At 35.6% G+C, this 23,141-nt stretch overlaps 1 protein-coding gene across 1 annotated transcript in view; it reads right to left on the reverse strand.

Annotated features, from left to right (window-relative positions):
* The window catches only part of LOC148015856 (short-chain dehydrogenase TIC 32 B, chloroplastic-like), a 154,190-nt gene that overhangs the window by 120,102 nt on the left and 10,947 nt on the right, over window positions 1-23,141 (reverse strand). Inside the window, exons 2-6 of the mRNA XM_087664827.1 lie at window positions 8,945-9,176; window positions 4,648-4,727; window positions 4,395-4,548; window positions 4,232-4,310; window positions 3,994-4,075 (exon numbers count right to left, since the gene is read on the reverse strand). Of these exons, the coding sequence (XP_087520953.1) occupies window positions 3,994-4,075; window positions 4,232-4,310; window positions 4,395-4,548; window positions 4,648-4,727; window positions 8,945-9,176 (627 nt within the window). The remainder of the gene's footprint in view (window positions 1-3,993; window positions 4,076-4,231; window positions 4,311-4,394; window positions 4,549-4,647; window positions 4,728-8,944; window positions 9,177-23,141) is intronic.

Genomic DNA, 23,141 nt, shown 5'->3' on the forward strand with positions numbered 1-23,141 from the left:
AGCTTACAATATCATGTGAATAATATCAGAGTATCCAAACTACATGAAGTATAAGCTATGAGCATAAAATCCAATAGATTCTTCAAGCCCATAACTATATAAGCCACTAAAGTAACCAAGGTATATGACCACAATCAATATCAATGCAATAGAGCTCAAATATCAGCTCAAAACCATACCATAGCATATTGGAAAGTATATATAACAATCGAAGTAGCGGTACATCCCTTGAGTATCCCATAAAGTATAAATGAGAGCATTAGGCATAAGCTTTTCACAGATAAATACTTGTTCTGATGTTACTATAGCATTGAAATGATAGTGAAATTTGAGCTATTTTAAACTCAAATTATTTTCAAAAGCATAACCGTATCATTCATGCATCATAATAGTATCCCCTAAAGCATCAAACATACATTATAGTTATAGCCAAAATATGACAATGTTGTCAAGTTGCATACATGTCCATGACTTCTATAATATGATATGTATTCACTCAAAATAGAAAAAATGGATGCTCCTCAACTCAATAAATACTAAACAAGACTCAACTAAGACTTGGAAAGCTCCTCATTAAGCATGGAGCAAGCTAGAACAAGCCAGAAAAAGGAAAGTTCAATGTGAGAGAAAGAAACAATGGTTGCCATGAAATCTTGAGTTGAAGCTTTGAATTCGAGCTGAAGCAAAAGATGAAGGAGATCTTCAAATAGTTATCTTTGATACTAGTTCAAGGGAGTGAGCTCGGAGTGGAAGCATGCAGGCGAAAGCAAGAGCTATGATGGGGGAGAGAGAGAGAGAGAGAGAGAGAGAGAGAGAGAGAGAGAGAGAGAGAGAGAGAGAGAGAGAGAGAGAGAGAGAGGTGTGGAAACTCCAACAATCACAATGTGTGATTGACCTTCCCTCAATTCAAATGTCACTGAAAGAATAAAGAATAAAGAATAAAGTGATAATGATGAGCACATACCACCTACAATTTACAAGTGTGTAGGTACTGTCAGTGTGGTAATACATGGGTGGCTATGCATATAGGTCCCTTTACCCCCAACAAACCTATAATTGCTTCACCAAGTACAGAGGTGCTGCTATGGAAACATATGAGGTGATATAGCTACATAAGTTATTTAGTAATTTGGATGTGCACATAGATGGTCTAGTTGTCATTTATTGTGATAACATGCATAGCATAAATTGGCTAGAAACCTTATGTTTTATGCTAGAACAAAATGCATTGAGGCATTACCACTTTGTAAAAGAGAAGATACTTACAGGTGAGATCAACTTGATATATGTCAACATATAGAATTAGATAGTTGACATCTTGAACACAAAACCATTGGATGTGGAGAAGCTTTGAAAGTTTCAAAGATTACTTGGAGTTGCAAAAGTTGAGCTTAAGAGGGGGAGTGTTGAAATAGCAAGCTCAACATGTGCACACATTGATGATAGACTGCCTAGTCTGATGGATCTATGTGCCTATACTTAGCAAGTCGATGGTTATTATGACTCTTATATGGCCATTGACTTATTGCTAATTATATTTGGTTTATTACACCTATCTATAGCTAGCATAGTTATAGCACTAATCAATTAATATAGTCTATTATACACTATTTGACTTAGGTCACTTTTCTTTATGTTGTATCTTAGCTATACTTTGTGTATAGTGGATTATGTGTGAAAGAAGAAGAGGAAACTAGCAAGAAAATATTTTGGCCTCTATCTCTCTTCTTGAGTTCTTGAGCAAGGTTTCTCTTGTATGTACGGTGTGTGTTTGGTATAGCAGCTTAAGCATATTCGTCCACCATGCAATTCATGACATCCATTCCTTGATGAATGAATCAATTGTATCATTCATTCAGAAAATAATAAAAAGAATATAAAAGGAAAAAGACTCCAAGATTAGTTAGGTACTATTTTACGACATCCACTTCTTGAGGAATGAATCAATTGTATCATTCATTTAAAAAAAGTTAAAAAGAATATGAAAGGAAAAAGGCTCCAAGATTAGACAGGTACTATTTTACTATACCTAAGCGTTCTCAAGTTAGGATCATCCAATGGCTTTGGTACATTAGCTCTATCTCTAATCCACTAGCCCTTTCCTTATGACACAATTTTAGGGCACATCAAGGGCAACACATATCATCCTTGTTCAATTGACTTGCCACCCTTAGCTTTCCTAAAGTTTGTTGACATATCTCTCAATTGTACTTGTACGTGCACAATTCATTGCACAAGCAAGGTAGACACAACCCTTAGGAAGAGCACAAGTTAGCTTATAGAATTGTTTGCAAAAGATTGATTGAAGATCCACCAACATCAGAGGCCTCTACATCATCATTATTTCCTACTATATTACTCTTCTTTAGTGGTGGTACCAGTGATTCTTTATGCACCTATCATCTTTTCATGATTGAGACACCCTTCTAAACATCATTCACTAGAGTACCATGCCATCTACAACATCAATAGGACCACTAGGTTCTTGGTTTTCATCAATACAATTCTTTATTATTAGTAGTAGGCATTACTCCTCCATCAAGACTACCATTACTTTTTCAAAGCTACTTTATCGATCATCCTAGCATTATATTTCTACCTTTGACATGATTGCCATGGGACCAAGCTTAAAGGAGGATAATATTAACATGAAATGTAGAAGGCAAAGTCAAAGTGTAAGTGTCAAAATTATTGGTGGATTATTATTTGTAGAGCTTGATTGTATTATTTTTGGAAACTTGTATTTTTAAAAAAACTTCATGGACATTACATGATTATTGTGGTTGTATTATTTTGTGAGAAACAAGCTCAATATATCCTCCATGCATATTGTGTTAATTCCCATAGTTTTATTTTTTGCATTCACAACTATTTTTTGGATTTCACATATGAATTTATAATCATAATTACATAGGATAGGTCTAATTAGACTAAGGTATAAGTATACATTGAGCAATAATTGGCCTAGATCCCACTAAGTGGGTGGGACATCCAAAAGAGAGTCCAAACCCTAATTCACAATTGTGGAAACTCTAAATTGCAAATGGGGTACACCCTAGAGAAGGAGCCTAACCCTAATCCTAATGTTGACTTATATGAGAATGGGAGGTCTTAGTTATAGTTACCCTTTGGTGCATCCATGGTGCAAAAGCACTATATGTGTAACTATTGAACATTCTTTCACTTCTACCATTGCATCACCTTATCTCCATTGTTGAGAGAGAGAGAGAGAGAGAGAGAGAGAGAGAGAGAGAGAGAGAGAGAGAGAGAGAGAGAGAGAGAGAGAGAGAGAGAGAGAGAGAGAGAGAGAGAGAGAGAGAGAGAGAGAGAGAGAGAGAGAGAGAGAGAGAGAGAGAGAGAGAGAGAGAGAGAGAGAAGGACTAAGGGAAAGTGAAGCTTTATGTCTTCTTTTTTATTTTCTTCTTTATCTCTTTCTTCTTGTCTTATTATGGGGATAGTTCCTAGTAGATGCAAAGGAATGATGGAACGGATCATATTTCTTAGGTTGTGGAACCATCTTCAAGCTTTTGAGCATTTGGACTACAATGCAAGAAGTTAAGATAAGTGAGTTTACTATACCTCTAGCTAGTTTTCTCTTCTTACTTCCTTGGGTTGGAGACAAGGATGCATGATTAGTGAGAGTGAAGTATCAAGAGAATAATGTAAGATATTGTTGTCAAAGTGAGTTACATCTTGTCAAAGAATAGATGTATGTCCAATGTCCCAATTGTTTTGCATTTAGCCCAAAAATAGATTATATTAAGACATTATGGAAAGGGTGGTTTAAACTTTGTGTCAATGCTAGTCAAAGAAACTTTGGAAAATTCGTAATGCGTGTATGCTTGTGCATGCATGCACACGTGTGTATGTGTATGCATGTGTATATATACCCATACACATGTCTATGTGTGTCTATCTTCTAAGCTTGATATGATGGTTTGAAACTCCATGAAGTTCAAATCAAAAGAAAAATGACAAACTGCAATTCCTTACCCAATCCTTGGTCATATCTTGAGATGTTTGTTTTGATCACCCCAGGATGCATTGAGTTGGTTATTACATTTATTTTTTCTTGCTGCAATTAGATGATTAGATAAATTAGCATGTCTCCCATATATTAATTCTCAAAATTAAACTTTGATTGATTAGTCATTTAAAGTGAAATTTATGTAACATGTGAAACTTAATTGCTAGGAAACTTTAAATTTTATCAAAAGTATAAATGCCTTACACTTAATCTTCTAGCAAGCTCATTTGCATGCAAGACCATGGCAAGTTTTGATTGGCCATAAGCCTTATAAGAAGAGTAACTGCATGTAGTTAGTATTATAGAGCTCATTAGTCTTTTACAATGCAAAATGTCCAATAGAGAGCCTTTAGGTCTTGGTGCTTACCTAGATTTCTCATTTATCTTGTGAAATCTTATACCACTATCATATGTATATTTGTGCATTACTGAGGAAACATTAATAATTCGCCCTTCTATTCCCATTTCTTGAGTAGTTGCCTTTATCTTGTCCAAAAGAAGGTTTGTGAGAAGAAAATGCCCTTCAAATATAAAACAAAGAAGATACAACTAGATTATTGATTTTTCTTAGTTTCTCATCAAATGAGAACTTCATATCATAAAGAACATGACTATTTTACCTAAATAATTGGTTGCAAATTGGAGCTCAATGCCATCCTTTGACAATGAGAATGGGCACCCCATAATGCCTGCATTATTACTAATTACAAAGAAACACATATGCAAATGTCTTAATGATGTGCACAAATTGTATACAAACTTGCATAAAAACAAAGAACTTAGCGTATGCATAAAAGGATTGATTGTAAAGAGCCAATTTCTTCACAATAATCTTGACAAATCAATCAACACTGTGACACTAAACTCACGAGTAGGTTACACCTAGTATGTAAATTTCAACCTTCTCTCCCCATGGGAAAACCATCATTGTTTGGACTTGTACATTCTTTATCCCCTTACCTTTGCATGTGTACTACATGTAGCTACACATGTGCATATACACATGTCTACATGCACGTGCACACACACACACACACTCTGTGTGTGTGTGTGTGTGTGTGTGTGTGTGTGTGTGTGTGTGTGTGTGTGTGTGTGTGTGTGTGTGTGTGTGTGTGTGTGTGTGTGTGTGTGTGTGTGTGTGTGTGTGTGTGTGTGTGTGTGTGTGTGTGTGTGTGTGTGTGTGTGTGTGTGTGTGTGTGTGTGTGTGTGTGTGTGTGTGTGTGTGTGTGTGTGTGTGTGTGTGTGTGTGTGTGTGTGTGTGTGTGTGTGTGTGTGTGTGTGTGTGTGTGTGTGTGTGTGCGCCTCTCCCTCCCACCCACTTGCCCTCCCTTCCCCTTGCCAAATTTCATGAGTGACTACTTTTTGGAAGTCAAAAGGAATGAAAAGCTTAAGATGGAAGTGGCCCACTGATTTAGAAGAAGGCATTATTACCAACATATTGATAACACTCACTCTCTACAACATTGAAGGCATATGCGTGCCACACACACACATGTACGCATGCACGCCCACACACACACACACACACACACACACACACACTCTCTCTCTCTCTCTCTCTCTCTCTCTCTCTCTCTCTCTCTCTCTCTCTCTCTCTCTTTCTCTCTCTCTCTCTCTCCCCCTTGTTGAGTGACCACTTTTTGGATGTCAAAAGGAATGAAAAGCTTAAGATGGAAGTGGCCCACTAATTTAGAAGAAGGCATTATTACCAAGATATTGATAACACTCACTCTCTATAACATTGAAGGCATATGATAAGTCCCATGTGCTACTTGCCTATTTGATTCACATATTGATGTAGCTTGTTGTGTGACACTCACTCTTTACAAACCAATAACTGTCAATAATTGCAAAATTGAAGGTGTGTAATCATTCTCAAGCTACTTTGGCCATCTTATTACCTCGCACATTGATGTATCTCTTCTTAACTATAAATTTCACAAAAGTATCCATGGATATTCAATGTGCATGATAACTCCAATCCCTTTACTAGCTTATTGCCTCAAACATATTTAGCTCTTACTGCTTGCAAACCACATAAACATATCCATGATTCCAAACTCTATTTGCCCTTCTCCCTTGTAGCATATACTTCATGTCCACGTCACCAAACACACACACACATGAAACCATCTTCACTGAGGTACTCCACCTTAAAGCTTATATTTGAGTGCCAATATTCCCTTCATTGTAGCCTTGAGGGAGTGATAGCTTGAGTCCCCTTCTAAGAACACAACAACCTATCTTGAAGAGACAGACTACTCTATCTCTTGAGAAGAATACCACAAAATCCTAACTAGGGACAATCAAGGAAGCAAGACTAAGCAGCAAGCTAGTAATGAGCTAGCCTAGCTTGTCCTAAGCAAACTATCTTGATACCACCTCACCATGTTTTCATCGAAAAAGACTATTTATCCTAATGACATGATCTTTAATGAGAAGAAGATGCATAAGTAGCCTCTTAAGGGAGTGGAAACAAGAAAGGTTACTTTCTAGAATGCAATGCCACCTATTATTTTGACACATAAGGCATGTTGCAACACCAAGTGTGCAGAAAAAGGGCACAAGTGATGCTTCTCCTATTGAGTTAGAAGAAAGAAGATCTATTAAGAGAAGAGTTGAGATACCTATGGTACCTTGGAAAGAAAGAGTGGAGGTTGAAATTCTTACTCCAAGTCAGCCCATTGTGGTATGTAGATCTAGTTGTATCTCTCATTCCCTTGAGAGATTTCAATCTAGGGTTGTGATTGTGTGATATTGACTCCTGGTGGGGGAGTCACCTTGTTATAAAGAGGCCATTACTTGTGATAATAAATATAAGTGGAAGCTAGTTATGCAATCTAAAATGAATTTTGTTATGAAGAATCAGACTTGGAAGTTGTACCTGATATGAGAATACACTAGTGACTGATATGAGAATACACTAGTGATTCTGCAATTAGACTACACCCATGTAATCCACCCTTGGTTATGCTACATTCATTGTGCCACATCTTTTTTTCTTAGTGGGTTTACACTAAATGACCACATATACATACATTGTGGAACTTTCATATTATCTTTTATCATATTATAGACTTAGTTGTTTAAAGTGGAAGAAAAAGAAGAATAAGATTTCAGTCATATGTCTCTATGTGCTCAATTCTCCATTGTTTTTGTGTGTGTACTATTAGTGTCTACCTCTCTCTCCTCTTGTCTATTTTCATGGTATCAAAGCCGTAGACGAATATAAGAGCTTCAAGTCATCTATGAATATGAAAGATGATATCCCTGATTTTGTGAACTTGGTTCTTATGCTGACACTTGAGGATAAAAACCTTAGATTACATTCCTTTTCTTCTCAAAGCAAGAACAAATCTCAATGGATGATTAGGTGTTTTACTCTATTAGCAGAGGTAGACATAATGGCAGAGGCTAAGGTGATAATCGTGGTCAAAGTTATGATGCATAACGAAATAGAGGAGGATAGTCCTAAGGAAGGGAGAATCAAAGAGGCCAAGTTGTAGATTTTGATAGGCAAAAAAATTTTGGTGATAGGAGGGAGTATTGGAATTGTGGTTAGAAAGGCCGCATTTCTAAAAACTGCTTCAAAAACAAGGTTGAAATTAAACATATGAAAAAACAATAAGGCCATTATACATCTAGTAGAATAGACAATGATGACAGAAGTGAATAATTGTTTGTTATGCAACACTTTATGAATACTATGACTATTGATGATTCTTCAAATAATGATATATTGTATATAGACTCAAGTGCCTCTAACCACATCACTTCTCACAGAGAGTGATTTAAAGAGATACACAGTCTAGATTTTCCAAGCTATGTGGAGATATGGGATAATAAAACTCACCCCATTACTCATGTTGCAAATATTTCTTTGAGTATGCATGATGGTAAACTAAGTACTTGGCTAATGTACAATATATACAAAATATTACAAAAAATTTGGATTTTTTTGCCAATTGGTAGAACAAGGATTGCAAGTTTGGTTCACATCTAATGGTTATTATATAGAAGATTCTAAAAACGATTGTAGATCAATTGCAAAAAGGAAACAAACTAGTAGATTATTACTATTGATGTAACTCTGCCTAAAATGAATGTTACCATGTTTGCATAAGGTTCAAGTGTTGTGGCTTATATTGAAATTTGATATAAGAGAATTAATTATGTGAATATGCAACAGTTGAAAGACATGTAATCAAAAGAGATTGTGGATAGTTTGCCTAAGTTTAGAGTTGATTGGATGCATAAAGTATGTAAAGATGTCAATTTAAAAGCAAACAAGACATGCATTTTCACATGAAAAGCATGTATACAAGAAGTCACTTAAATTGATACATTATGATGTGTGGGATCCTACAAAGATTGCAACTTTGAGTAAGTAGTTGCAAGTATTATGTTTCATTCATTAATAATCATACTTACAAAGTATGGGCTTACTTTATACATAAGAAACGTGAGATGTTTACTCACTATAAAATCTTTAAGGCTTTGGTTGAGAAGGAGACATGGTTGCATATTAAATACCTCCATGTCTCCATCCGCTCTAGGATTTGGAAGGTTTGGCTTCCCACCATCATCAATGGGGAACCCTTCCCTATCCCTCTTTTCCTACATGCAAGCATAGATACTTGACATAATAGAGATTTACTATGAAGTTACCGTTCAAACATCCATGAAGAAGTGGCATGTGCCACTTATGCACCCATTTTTCCACCACATTCATTTTGTGGGACACCATATTGCATAATGCAACTAAATATGTGCACAAAATCTTGTTATTTTAGCACTTATTTTGTAGCTCAAACACAGTGGTTATGCTAGATTTATGTTAAACTAATTGATGTATATGGTCATTGTGCTTAATGATGCTTATGCATATATCCTAGTCACATAATAGTTGAGACTCACATGAGGATATTGAGTGGTAGATTTTTCGACTTGAATGCAAAGGCAAATTTGCGAACAGATTGAAGGGAGCTAAGATCAAGCTCTAGCACATATATACGTGCATTTGGGTTTTTCTTGAGTATGTCCTCACGAACTTCTTTTGCTACCTCCACATTTCGAGCAGCAATCACAACTTGGGCACCTCGCAAAGCCAATACACGTACTGTCTCATGCCCAATGCCACTTGTGCCACCTACAATTTACAAGATTAATCGTAAGAACACAAGATTTAGTATCAAATGATGAAAAGAATCTCTAAAATTTTAGAAGAAGTCTTAAAATTGGTAAAAATGACATCAACTTGGTAAATTCTTTTGCAAAATTCCATTCATATCCATGTAAAAATCCCACAATTTTTTTGCTTTTAAGTTTCTTAATGATCTCAAACCACTTTACTCTGTAATACTCCATAGCGTGGTGGCACACCCATAAAGATTGTATAATGTCATGTGAGAAAGGAAAAGAATACAAAGTCTATGAAGATGGAGGATAGATAAAAAACAAATGTTTAATTTTTTGGAAGATTAATAATTGTAGAGAAATCATTGATTGACAAAATTGACGCATCATGTAATGATTGCAAACTGCCAACTTCTCCTTCCAAATAGAGTTCTAGCCCAAAGTCATCTCCCCCACCATATAGATGTAAAATGAGAACCTTAATTCTATCATAGTGGAATGATCATGCATGTGTAACTATAGACATTTGAACTAATCTTCCTATTCTAGTTTTGTAGATCACATCATGCCACATCGTATCAAACCCTTGGTTGTCTGGAGCTCTTGGTCCTAAGCATTTCCCCTCTTCTCTCTTTCCCCATGAGGGAGCCACCATCAACATAGTGTCAAAATATTTGCATGCTCCTTAGGCATGGAACTTTGCCTATACCAATTGATCCTTGTACCATGGCATCTCCCCCTATCTTACTTCAATTTGGCCTATTTTGTTAGCACCCATCATAAGGTGAGTGGAGAGTTGATAGACCCCATTAAAGTCTCATATGGGGCCATTCTTTCAATCCCCTATTCAACACATTGGCAACACATTATTCTTATTTTTCCAATCAATCTCTCTAGGCAAAAGCTCATGCTAGTAACAATAGTAGAGGAGCAAACTAGGGAGATGAACCTAGGCCTTTCGAAGCTTGGATGCTTAGAAATCTTGGAGATTGCATGCTAAATCTACAACCCTTATCATCAAGGACTTAAAAGTTCAAAATGCTACAATAGTGCTCAAATGCTTGGAAATCTTGGATATTTGCATGCTAAATGTGGAACCCTTAGTCACCATAGACTTGAAAGTCAAAATGCTACAATAATGCGTCATGGAGTAGCTATTGTTAATGAGTCATCCCTTCTCAACAAAGCAAATAGGACAATGCTTCATCAAGTAGTTGTTGTTAATAAGTCATCCCTTCTAAACAAAGCAAAAAAAATACTCCTAAAGAAAAACAAAATACTCCTAAAGGAAAATTCCAATGGCAACAAAGACCTCGAAAGAAGAAGAATCCCCATCTCTATTCCATTTGTTAGTTTCATTACTTGGAATATGGTCTATCAATCAAAGAGCAGCCCATTGGCTTGTGCCATGGTGAAAGGCCCACAATAGGTTAAGTCTTGGATTTAAAAATTTTGGGAGAGTATTGGATGCACAACTACTCCATGAAATACCTCCCAAACAATGGCTCCTCCTTGGTTAAGACTAATGACATTGCCTTCACTATCTTGAGCAATGGATAGTGGATGTTGAGAATTCCCCCCTCTCTTTCTTCAAGTGCTATCAAGATTTTGATCACATTGGGACCAAAGCCATCCAATATCCTAGTTTGGATAGAGTTGCCTAATTTTCCTTTGAACCTTTGCCCCTTTCTCAAACTACATGGTACCCCACTGGGTAACCTATTAGGGAAATGGATAATCTACACAAATAACCCTATATGGCATCCTCATGTTCTTATTGAAATGAACATCAACAAGAAATCACCCAAATTCATGTTTATCTATGATTCCCCTAGTAATTTTGTTTTAAAAACACCAATAACTTATGAAAATATGCAAAATGCATGCTTTAAGTGTCTCAAAGTGGGTCACTTTATTAAGGACTATCTTGAAATGAAAAAGAAAGAAACATCACCCCAACAAGACACATTAAAATTTGAGGATGGCTTCCAAGCTATGAATAGGAAGGGGAATAAATATTACAAAGAATAATAATGTGTATGTCCTACTCCTCATGGAGTTACTGATGAATCTCAGGGTTCACTTGATAAAGAAGAACCTAATAATATAATCATTTCCTAAAACTCTAAGAAAGATTATGTATTTGTAGAAAATACATGATTCACAAAGATAACAATAACATAGGTAGCAATGGACTTAACCTAAATAAGTAGCTATATGATATTGACTTCACAAATCCCAAGGAAGAAGAACTTTCTCAAGCTATTGACTAACTAAAAGAACTAAAAACTCTCAAATCCCAAAAATAGCTAAGGAAAGAAATTCCCCACTTGTGGCAAAGAAAAGGTCATAAAAATTTGTCTAGAGTGATAATAACCCTTTAGTAAGGGGAAAGAAGGACAAGTGCAAAAAGAACTAAATAAAGATTAAGTCCTTAAGCATAACCTCATATAACACTAAGTTTATTGACCCTAAGAATGAAAGAGCTATCAAAGACTAGATGGTAGGGTTAACAACTTGACCCTGACATTCTGTTCACCAAAAGTTACAACTACACAAAACATTCTAGGTAAAAACCTTAGATCCATTTCCAAAGGCTTTGCATGGTATCTTACTAATCACAACCCTAGGGGTGGAGGAGCCTCAATAGAAATTAATCATAGCATTTCTAGGTTAATGTTTCAATTTACCAAAGATGGGTAGCTACCTATTTTAAACTAGAAGAAGAATTTGTTGTGGTCTCACTACATTCAATTGTTAATGCAATTGATAAAACAAACCTATGATCTAGTCTAACTAGTTTTCAATGCCCTATTATCATGGCTAGAAGTATTGATATGTTAGAAGTGTTTGAAGATAGATTTCTTAGAAAATGACAAATAATAATGTGACACTTGTAAAATACAACACACTTAATAGATATAAGTCAAGGGGTAAGTTTCATCTAGGAAAATAACAAAAAAGAATAGAGAATAAATGGAAGAGAAAAAGACACATGGCTAACCTATTAAAAAAATCACAACCTAATAGATGTAAGTGAAGAGACTACTTTCACCTAGGAAAATAGCAAAAAAATGTGCTAACCTAAGGAAGGTAAGATTGGATAGATATTATGTTTCTGTGAGGTGTCTGCCAGGTCTTAATCCAAGGTGCACCTTTTAGTAGTCCATCATTAGGTTTTTCAAAATGGCATCAATCGGCACTCCCTTGGAGTATCACGGGGTTTGTCACTTAGGCCCTATAGAGTCTACATTGCAACGTAAGAGTTCGAGCAAACCCACTAGGATCGACCTAAATTTTAGGGTTCTTAAAATCAGATGCATCTCCTAACAGCCAGCTTGTATCAATAATTTCGAGTTCCCACTTCTTACAAGATTACTCGAACTAAAGCAGACTTACCATTACACTTGGTTCAAAGAGAATGGGAGACAAAGGGGAGTGTGGTATGTCAATCCTCCTACCCATAAGGCAAAATCCCATTCTGGCCCCCTTAAACAATGCAAGTTGGTTTTACCTAACGACTAGTTGGTCAATTTATCGTCTTCCTATTTCTATTGTCGATTTAGAAAAGCTCCCAGCTAACCAAGACCACCCTATCATTGGATAGACCAATCAGGGGTCATGCCCACCTACTTTCCTTTGATGACGGTATCATCTTTAGCTTTTTAATTACCTACAGCACATTTATTGAAACATATACAACCAACTTCCTTAATTAGTCTGTTAAATCACAGTTTCTTTCACATAATTTATTTCATGAACATGCATACAATTCAAACAACCCTTGAATAAAAAACAATGTTCTTTCTTATATTGAAAGTTTATTACAATTTTCATATTTTTGATCCTACAGAAGATATACAGAATTCCACGAGGGCATTTTGTCCACTAAGATTCCTCCCTTGTAACTAGTATTAGGGTTCCAGGATCCCGCCCTGGGTCGTGAAGGGACTCGTCAAATTCTAAGAGCATTACGATCAAAGCTCTCCTGGCATTCACATTTCCTACTACTCGAGACTATCCCTATGGACAGAGCTTTTTGCTTTAGAGCCAATCTAAGCCTCTTGAAGCGATAATCATGACTCCCTTGGAGTAGGGTCTCGCAGCTAGCTTGGGAGCAGCCTAGCATGATCTTTCCTTTTATCTTGTTTGTCAATGTTTTTAATCTGAGATCTAGATTCTAACAAACACAAACAATTCTTTCAAACAATGACAATCACACCATCATGTAGTCCACAACTTTACATAGCCAAGGTAGATCCTTAACCCAAGGTAACTTCACATTCTAACGAGGATTTTTCTTCCCATAAAGAAGTGATGAGTACAAATCTTTCAACGTTGTTAAGCAAGATACAAATTTCCCATTTAGGGATAACTTACCCAACATAAGCTAATTTTCTTTAATTCCTAGTAAAAAATATTGCGACAATAATTTAATGAGATGATTTACAAGATTCTTTAAATAAACTTTCATTTTACAAAGCATTAATCAACTCGTAACCATTGCCATGTCTGGCAATAAATATATCAAGTTATTTTACTAATATCAAGTGCGCATAACGTACTTTACTCATTTCATGCAATAACCTCCTACAACTATTTTCATAATGATTTTACGACTTATAATCTCAATTAATCTATCTACAAATCATAAGTAGCAATTAATATTTGTGTGTGTATTAATACACTTTCTAGATGAAATTGACATCTGGTGTAAGTGTAAATACAAAAGCTAACATTTTATGTACTTAAATTTGGAAAAAAAAACCTTATTATTTTATGTGGCGATATGAAAATAATAGCTTATTTTTTAGTTGTAAACAACTTGGTTTGACACGATGTCATTGGGAATTTCTTCTTTGCTTGTGCTTGCATTCGCTATACCGGATGTTTCGTTGGTAGTGGCATTTTCGCCAACCTTGGGTACTCTCGTATTTCTCGTAATACCCGTTCTTTGATCGGTTGCGGTGGATTTCATGTTCTTTCCTTGTTGCTTTGGAGCCATCGTTTGCAATTGAGCTCGAGAGATAGAGAAGATGGAATGAATTCATGATGGAAAAGTGTGAGAGCAACTTACCGAGGTAAAGACCAAGATAGGGGGAGGTTGAGTTAATTTGTTTCCTCTCTAATATTATCATTTCCCTCTCTAGCTCCCTCTCGCAGACTCTTGGGGGAGGGGGGGGGGGGGGGGTATCTCTCTACCTCTCTCTCTTTTCCTTCCTCTTGCTATATACTCCTTAGAATGGCCTCTCTCCTCTTGTTCGGACCTCCTCAACTACTCCCCATGCCTCTTATTTATAGATAAATTAGAGAAGAAGGATTGTGGCTAAGAAGAAGAGCTCTTTATGGAGGGAATTTTCGCAAAATCAATAATCTGAAGCTTCCAAGATGCAATCTAATGCTCAAATCGCAAATCTGATGGTTCCGTTGGCTCCCAAAAAGGGGGGTAAAACCATAGGACACCTTATAATAAATCTTCCAAATCACTCCTTCTCCTCATTAGAAGTGCTATTTGCTGTCTGTAAACTGCAATTGCAACACGGGCGATTTCACTAATCCTTCTTTTTTTCATTAAAATCTCAAAAATTGGCTTTAAAAGTCACTTGCTTTTTTTACATGACACCATATTCCAGAAGTTTCCATAGCTTTTTAGGATATTAAATAAATAATATCCAAAATATACTAGTTTTGTCCAAAAATCTAGTATTTTTGGACTGTCCATACTATAGACACTGACACAATGACTAATGTGGATCATAACTCTCATTCACGTGGTAACTTTCGTGACGAGTGGCTACAATCCCTATTAATCTAGAAAAAATGACGAGTTACAATCCTCGGCTTTTTTTTTACTCGAAATCTTCTCTATTTAATGATTTAAAAGTTCTTCAAGTCCATTTTGTGAGAAATCATGAAGATTTTGAATCAAAGTCAGGATATCACAGTTTCATTAGGTTTTCTCTCAATCATTGTCAATTGTAGCTATAAAATACTTAATAACATAACAATGTCTAACACTTCCCAATCCAATCAACACTTTCTAATAGTATCCACAACATTAAAGTAAGGTGGTTTCATACAAACCCAAAATTGTTTTAAGATTCAAAAGTGAGAAAAAACACATTAAGAAAATCTGCTTTAGAGTCTTAGAGGTGTACTAGCAACCTATTAAGGTATGGTCCCCAAATGGTTGAGATCACAAAGAAATTTCTTAAGAAAACTAAACAATATTTAATAAATAGGAGAAGAAAATTCAAGAATAAACAATATGCACATTATCAACACCTGCATGCTAAAATTGACAAAAGTAAAGTTGACCTCGAAGACTCCTTACTAAAGACTAGGCTAGAACTTAGAATGGAAAAAGATGAAAATTTTAAAAGGATCTAGCTCTATACAAGGAATTGGTGGGCATAAGAGATGGATAGACCCTCAAAAGTGATGTTTTCTATCATCTACAAGAAAAAGAAGCATGGTATCATTCCTTTCCTTTCAAAAAAAGATAGCACTAACATCAAATGTAATTTTATGCTGCAAAAGCATAATAATTAAAGTTAGGAAGAAGAGAGTATGACCTAATTGAATTTGAGATCTATGACCCTCATTGACTCATTGAAAAATGGCAAAAGCACAAGCTTGGATGGGCTACCCAATAAGTTCTACAAATATTCAAGGACATCTTAACTCAACCACCACTAAAGGTCATAAGAGAATCTGAGGTTTAGAGCACTATTAGTGATGAACATAAATGAAGGTAGAGAGATAAAAAATATCTATTTACCAATTGGAGACCTATAACCCACCTTACATCAACATGTAAAATGTTTGCCAAGGCCTTGGCAAGAAGACTCTCCTAACACTTAGATAGCTGGGATAGGAAGGAACAAAAGTGATTTATTAAAGAAGTATGCATTTTGGGTGCCATAGTATGCCTTTGGAAAGGCTTATACCATTACCAATATTCTTGGTGTATTGCTTCAAACTAATAATCAGATCATAGACTATGGCAATCTTAGTCATGGCTTCTATAATTTCTTGAGTCTATTTTTGTATTTCTTTGGCTATGGAGTCTAACTCTTTTACATTGGTATTAAAGCATGGATTTTGGTCCTGTTAGAGAGTTCCTTTTCATGTCAACATTTAGTTGTAGTCATTGAAGATAGGGAACTACACTTAGATCTTGGTCAATGGGTGTGGTCACATCATAATTGTGGCTAGATAAGATTTATCATTCTTAATCGTAATCATTTTGTACACTACTAACAAGGTTGTGAGAGAAACGGCAGTCAAGATGCTATTTTAGCAAGCCATGATCTTTCAAAAGACCAATTTTGGTATAACATGGACAAAATTGCACTCAGAGAGTTTGGAGGAGACTAGAACCCTAGTTACAACCCTTTCCTCTTCTTCTTCGAGCTCCTTCAACCTCCATAGAACTTCATGCTTCATATTCTTCAACCATGAACCTTTCATTGGTTTTGAGCCTTCTTCTTGACATCATTTGGAGCAATTTGAGCACTAATCAGAGAGGGTTTGAGCAACTGACATGGCATGGATAGACTATGAAAATTATGCTGCCTATGATCCTGAATCATCTCCATCATCAGCACAATTTAATGGCTGAATGATTTGTGGTATGGCGAGGCTCCAAATTGTTTGATAGAGTAATGTAACCTTAGCCAAGCATCAATGAAGATTTTCTTCTAGCCTTTATGCAAGAATGCCCCATAATATTGCTAAATACATAGGCCGACAGTCTTACATCTCCACTAAAGCTTGCCTATAAGATTGAAAAAGCTTTCTACTCTGCCTACATCTCTCTTTCTTGAAGCATTGGACAAGATTTCTTCTTTTCTTAAGCTTTCCTAGAGCTTCAAAACCCTAGATATGGAGTTAAAGGACAACAAGCATTCTCTAATCTAATTTTGGTCATTTGAAAGGGTTTTTGGCTCAATCTCCTCTTGGATATCCTCTTGAAGCTTTAGCATTCATCAATGGTCCAAGATTGAAGCACTATTTTCAATCATTTGAAGTTCTCCTCAAATTTTACTATGGAAAAGTAGGGAAGCAAGCCGTCTTGATCAAATTCTTGAAGATTGGAAGGGACTCTTAGCATTTCCATGCTCCTTGGACTGAACCTCAACCTTAACATCAAACACCCTATCAACATTGAACCATATCATTAAGATTCATCAAGATTTGTTGTACTCTTTCTTCTTTTACCTCTTAGACAACAAGGTATCATGAAATTTATTTAAAATCTTAGTCCATTATGGTTCTATTCATGGGGCTTTTATTTTATTCCACTCTCAAGATATAAGAGAAGCTCAAGCAACTCATTTTTGGCTAGCATTAATGATCCATAATGGGATCTTTGGAATTTTCACTCTCTTGAAGTAGGGATAGCAAGGATTATTCAAGAATTGAATCAAATTTTGATTTCTCTTCATCAATAAAGCTTGTATCATAGATCGAAGGTCTTTAATCAAGATTCAACCCTTCATTAGTCTACATTGATCAATCTTGGCTACTTATAGTAGGGAGAAGTGGTATATCAAGTAGTGGTTTGATCATTTGGGCTTCAACAACTACAAGAGGTACCATTAACTTCCATACTCCTTAAATCTCTCTTCTATCCACTTGCTCAGCCTATCCTATTGTTGAAAGAGAGATTAAGAGTGGTATGATTGAATCTCGTTATGGAGAATACATAGAACCAATCCAAGTTTGCTTATGGCTATTTTAAACCTTTTCTATCATGTCCATGAAAAGTGCCATAAGAGGAAAGTATACAAGTTAGTAAGTGGGAAAATCTGGTAACGTAGTGAGTCATTGCAAAAGGGTAAGATCCCTATCATTTTCATTTAATTTTAGTCCATTTTCCTATTCCCACTTGTATTTCATTGAAAGGATCAAAGAATTATTTCTACCCATACACATCATGACTATTTGATTAGTCTAGCATGCAATTGACATGTCAAGATACCAGTGAGAAAAAAGCATTTAATGTGGTTTCATGATATGTAAAATTGATTCTAATGGAAACCCATGACCATAGCTAGATAGGGGACTTTATTAAGGTCTCAAGACAAAAATCTCTTTGTTTGGCCATTTCAATCAAAAGTTATTATAAATTTTGTGATTGTTAATCACTATAGACAATTTGTACTAAAGATGGCCAAGAACAAGAAAAAGGACCGGAGTGTGGAAACAATTAGTGAGAATGTTATGACCTACCAATCTAACCTAATGAATCTAATTTGGGACACACCAAGAGGATGATGATGGTGCTAGTACAATTAATGCTCTGCATAGTCATCCTAAGAATGCAAAGTTTCATGTGTCTCAAGGCTCTAATGGATATCAACAATTGTCAAAAGGAGTTGAACATCATGAATGAGGGGACTCAGCCCGCTCCCATGCCACGAAGAGTGGAGGTCAATCTTGATGATGAATATGATGTTGCACCAAGATCTATGAATGATCAACTTCTAAGAGAGCATCAATCACTTGAAAGACCCTCTAATCATGGCAATGATGAGACACCTAATCAAGGGTTTTGAAGCAATCAAAATGGATAGCCTTATCATAAGCAACATTCATGGAACAAAGACTCTTGTGGAGACAACAATCCTTTGGACATCCCAATTCCAATCAGTCACCTTACAATGACCGTGAATGTAAGGAGAAAATAAGCATTACCAACTTCAAGGGAGATATTCTTCACCTACAAAATGGGAAGAGTTGATTGATAAGCTTGAAATTTACTTCACACTCTACCCAAGGAGAGATAAAGCTAAGATTTATTATGTATTCCTTCACCTTGAAGGTTATGTCCACACTTGGTGGAGGTATATGCAAAGATTGAGGAAGAGTTTGAAACTTGGGATGAATTCAAGCAAGTAATGTTTGATGTGTTTGAATCTCCAATGGAGAAGGAAAAGTTGCAAAGAAAATTGTATGACTTGAAGCAAAGAGAGATGTCTATACAGGATTGCTCGAACATGTTCTTGAATTTATCCATGTATGTAGAATGTATCACTCATATAGCCAAGCTGAATAAGTATATTTACAAGCTTGATTTACATATTTTTTCAAAGGTAAGTATAATGCAGTCCAAGAATATACATGAAGCAATTTAGCTTGTTGAATAGTATAGCCAAAATTATTGTAGAGACATGTCTTGATTTCACCCAAAACTGTGGAAAGTACACTTTCAAATCAGTCTTCTAGGTTGGGACAATATTTCAATCAACAAAGGAAACCATTTAGATAAGAGGTTAGGTTTTAAAATTCTTACAAAAAGGTTTGAACTTACCCTATAGTTTATGGCACAAAACAAGGAGCAAATCCAAGGGGTAATATTGAATTCAAATTAGATTTTAAAAGCATGGATTTTAAAGGAAAACTTGAAAGCATGTGTCTAACGATAAGTTAAAAGAAATGTATACCAAAGGCTAATGTTTTTTAAGTGCAGGGAGAAATGAACCCCTAACCATAAGACAAGTGCAAATCAGAGGGAGCTAAAATCAACATGATGATAAAAGAGGGATTGGATGAGAAAGTGAATGAGAGTAAACTTTTTCAAATGTTAAGCCTTACGTATAGTAGAGGAGCCACATGAAGATGAAGAAGCTAGAAATGAAGAGTTTTATGATCCAATGGATGGATTTCTTTTTAACCTTAGTAGGTGCTTCTTTTATGCTATATTCAATATCTTATGCTGCATGGATAGATAGTAGAGGTGAAAGTATTATTGGGTTCAAAGGGCTTATAAATGGCAAAGTTGCCTATATTCTTGCGAATATGGGTAGCACACATAGATTTGTGAATACAAAATCTTTAGAAGGGCTAAAGCTAGTACCTACAGATATGGAGACACCACTAAAGTTACATGTTGCTAATGGGGCTTTTGAAGCCAGATATGAAGTATATCCATGCACTCCTATCAAGCTTTCACTGTTATGGACTATACAAGCTAATCTTGTAGCCTTGAAAATGGTCCGGACCCATTAACATAGTTCTTGGATGTGATTGGTTGAAAATAGTTAGTAGATTTACTATGAATTTGAATGCAATGCAAATGGAATTAACTTGGAATGGATAGCCAATACCTTGCATGGAGTGGATCAAAACTATATAGACCTCATTCCCATGAAGAAATTAAAAAGAAAAATCAATGCTAAGTCTTGTGTATTTGCTATTTTTCTATCTAAAGAGAATGAAGATCTACTCACACCTACTCAAAAAAAGAAGAATTCAGCATTGAGTAAATTGATAGAGAAATACAAATACATATTTTAGTCCCCATCTTCATTGCCACCTAAGAGAGAGGTTGAGACCACCTTATTACTTGGTCCCTAATACCAAGCCCATTAATAAACCTCCTTACAAATTGTCAAAGTCTAAACATGAAGAGGTGGAGTAACATGTTAAAAAGTTATTACAAATGGGTTTGATACAACGAAGCCAATCACCTTCTGCATCTCTAATACTTTTAATGGATAAGAAATATGGGACATTTTACATGTGCATTGACTATAGAGAGCTAAATAAGTCTACCATTAAAAAGAGGTATCCCATTTCTTGCATTGACAATCTTCTAAATGAACTCAAGGATGCCAAGGTTTTTCAAAGTCGATATTCAAGACACCATTAGATACACATAAAAGAAGGGGATGAGTACAAGACTACATTTAGAGCTGAGAGGGGATTGTATTAGTTCCTTGTGTGATGTCTTTAATTTAGTCTATAAAATGCTCCAACTACTTTGTAAGCCCTAATGAATACGATTTTGTAGCCACTCTTGTTCAAGATAGTCCTTGTCTTTTTTAATGATATCCTCATAGCATGTAAGAGATGTGTGTGACACACATAAAAAAGCACAAACTCTTTGCAAAAGAATCCAAGTGTTCTTTCATGCAGAATGAGGTGGAATATTTGGGCTACATAGTCGTTAAGAGTGGGATTATAGTGAATTCAAAGAATGTGCAATGTGCATCTTTGAGAGGTTTTCTTGGATTATCTTCTTTCTATCCACAATTCATTAAAATTTATGCTTTCAGAACCCATTCTAATATTCTTAGATTTTTCTAAGAAACTCACTATTTGTACAGATGCTAGTCAAAGAGGCATCGGTGATGTTTTATATCAAGATCATGGAGTAATTACTTATGAGGAGAAAGAAATTGATAAAAAGGAACATCAACTCTATGTTCATGAGCAACAAATGCTAGCCATGCTTCATGAAATAAAAAAGTGATATCACTACATCTATGGCAGTCATTTTAAGGTCAAGAGCAATCATAGAGTGCTAAAATATATTCTTTCTCACCCCACTTTATCTCCTAAACAAAGGTGATAATTATCTATACTTCAAGGCTATAACTTTGATATCTCCTACATGGTGGGTAAAGATAATATTGTGACCGCCGCTTTGTCAAGAATATGAATATACTCTCTTTCTTCTATTTCTACTTTGTACAAAGAGTGGATTCATGATATACAAGAAGAGTACTTGATGAAAATATAGCCACTATGATGAGAGTGCACAAGGAAGAGGTGAAGAGTTTAAGACATTTGACACTATCCATAAGAGTTTTTATTGAAAGGACATTTGAAAGAATGTTTTTAAAAATTATGTCATGCAATGTTTTCCATATCAACAAAATAAACATTCCACGCTTCTTGGGTGTTTTACTTCGGCCATTACCTATTTCTCAAGTTAAATGGACATATAAGCATGGATTTATCACGAGACTTCCGACAACAAAGCATGGTTAAAATAGCATTTATGTGATTGTTGATTGGTTGACAAAATCTATCCATTTTATCGCGACTAAAGTCCAATTTACAACTAAACAAGTGTCTAATCACTTTATGAAGAGTGTGTTCAAGCTTCATGGAATGCCAATAAAGATAGTATCCGATCATGATACTAAATTTATGGGTAATTTTTTACAAAGTTTCTTTTCTTTTATGGATACTAAGTTGACTCCTAGTATAGCCTATCACCGCCAAATGGATGGATAAACAAAGCATGCCAATGAGTGGTTGAAAGCGGGCATCTTCGCTATTTTTGCTATGATACTCAAGCTTCTTGGGACCAAATGTTACATTTGGTTGAATTTTTATTATAATAACACTCATCATATGCGTATTGCTATGTTACCTTTTGAAGCGCTCTATGGGTATAAAGTGCAAATACCTTTCACTCTTTTCCATGATGATATAACCTTGCAAGTTAAGGTTGAACTTCAGAAAATGAAAGCTTTGATAAGTCTATGCAAGGTAAATATTCATAAAGCTCAAGATGTCATGAATACTTAGGTCGATGAGAAAAGAAGATAATTGAAATTTGATAAGGGTAATTAGATTTTTCTAAGACTAAGTATGCATCTTTGAAGGGAGATAATAATAAGCTTGCTTATCGATTTTATGGCCCTTACCAAATCCTCGAGTGTAAGAGGGCTTGTTTATCAGCTTGAATTGTCTTCTTCAATGCACATTCATGATCTCTTGCATATCTCTCAATTAAGGAAGTATGTGGGTCCATCCATTATAGTTTTGGAAGAATTGCCTCCAATCAATGAATATGGTCTTATCATTTATAAGCCAGAAAAAGTCATTGGAAAGAGAGAAAGTTTTAAGGAACCAAACATTGATGGAATATCTTATTAAATAGTGGGGTTTGCCTCTTGAAGAGTCTACTTAGCAATCATCCTCCTATCTTGATTCTTTTCCATGGCTTTTACACGAAGAATAATGAATTCTAGAACATGGTAGCTTGTTGTATTAAAATTGCTGGGGGTAAAGGCACATGTACCTAGCTGCCCATGTATTAGTTACATTAACAGTACCCCCATATCCAAACACTTGTACATTGTAGATGACAAGTGACTATCAAAATCACTTTATTATTATTATTTTTAGTGACATTTGAATAAAGAGAAGGTTGGTCACACATTGTGACTATTGG

The sequence above is a fragment of the Lygodium microphyllum genome, chromosome 23 (genome assembly GCF_053477565.2).
Source record: "Lygodium microphyllum isolate KBCC chromosome 23, Lygodium_microphyllum_v1.1.10, whole genome shotgun sequence".
Lineage (NCBI taxonomy): Eukaryota > Viridiplantae > Streptophyta > Polypodiopsida > Schizaeales > Lygodiaceae > Lygodium > Lygodium microphyllum.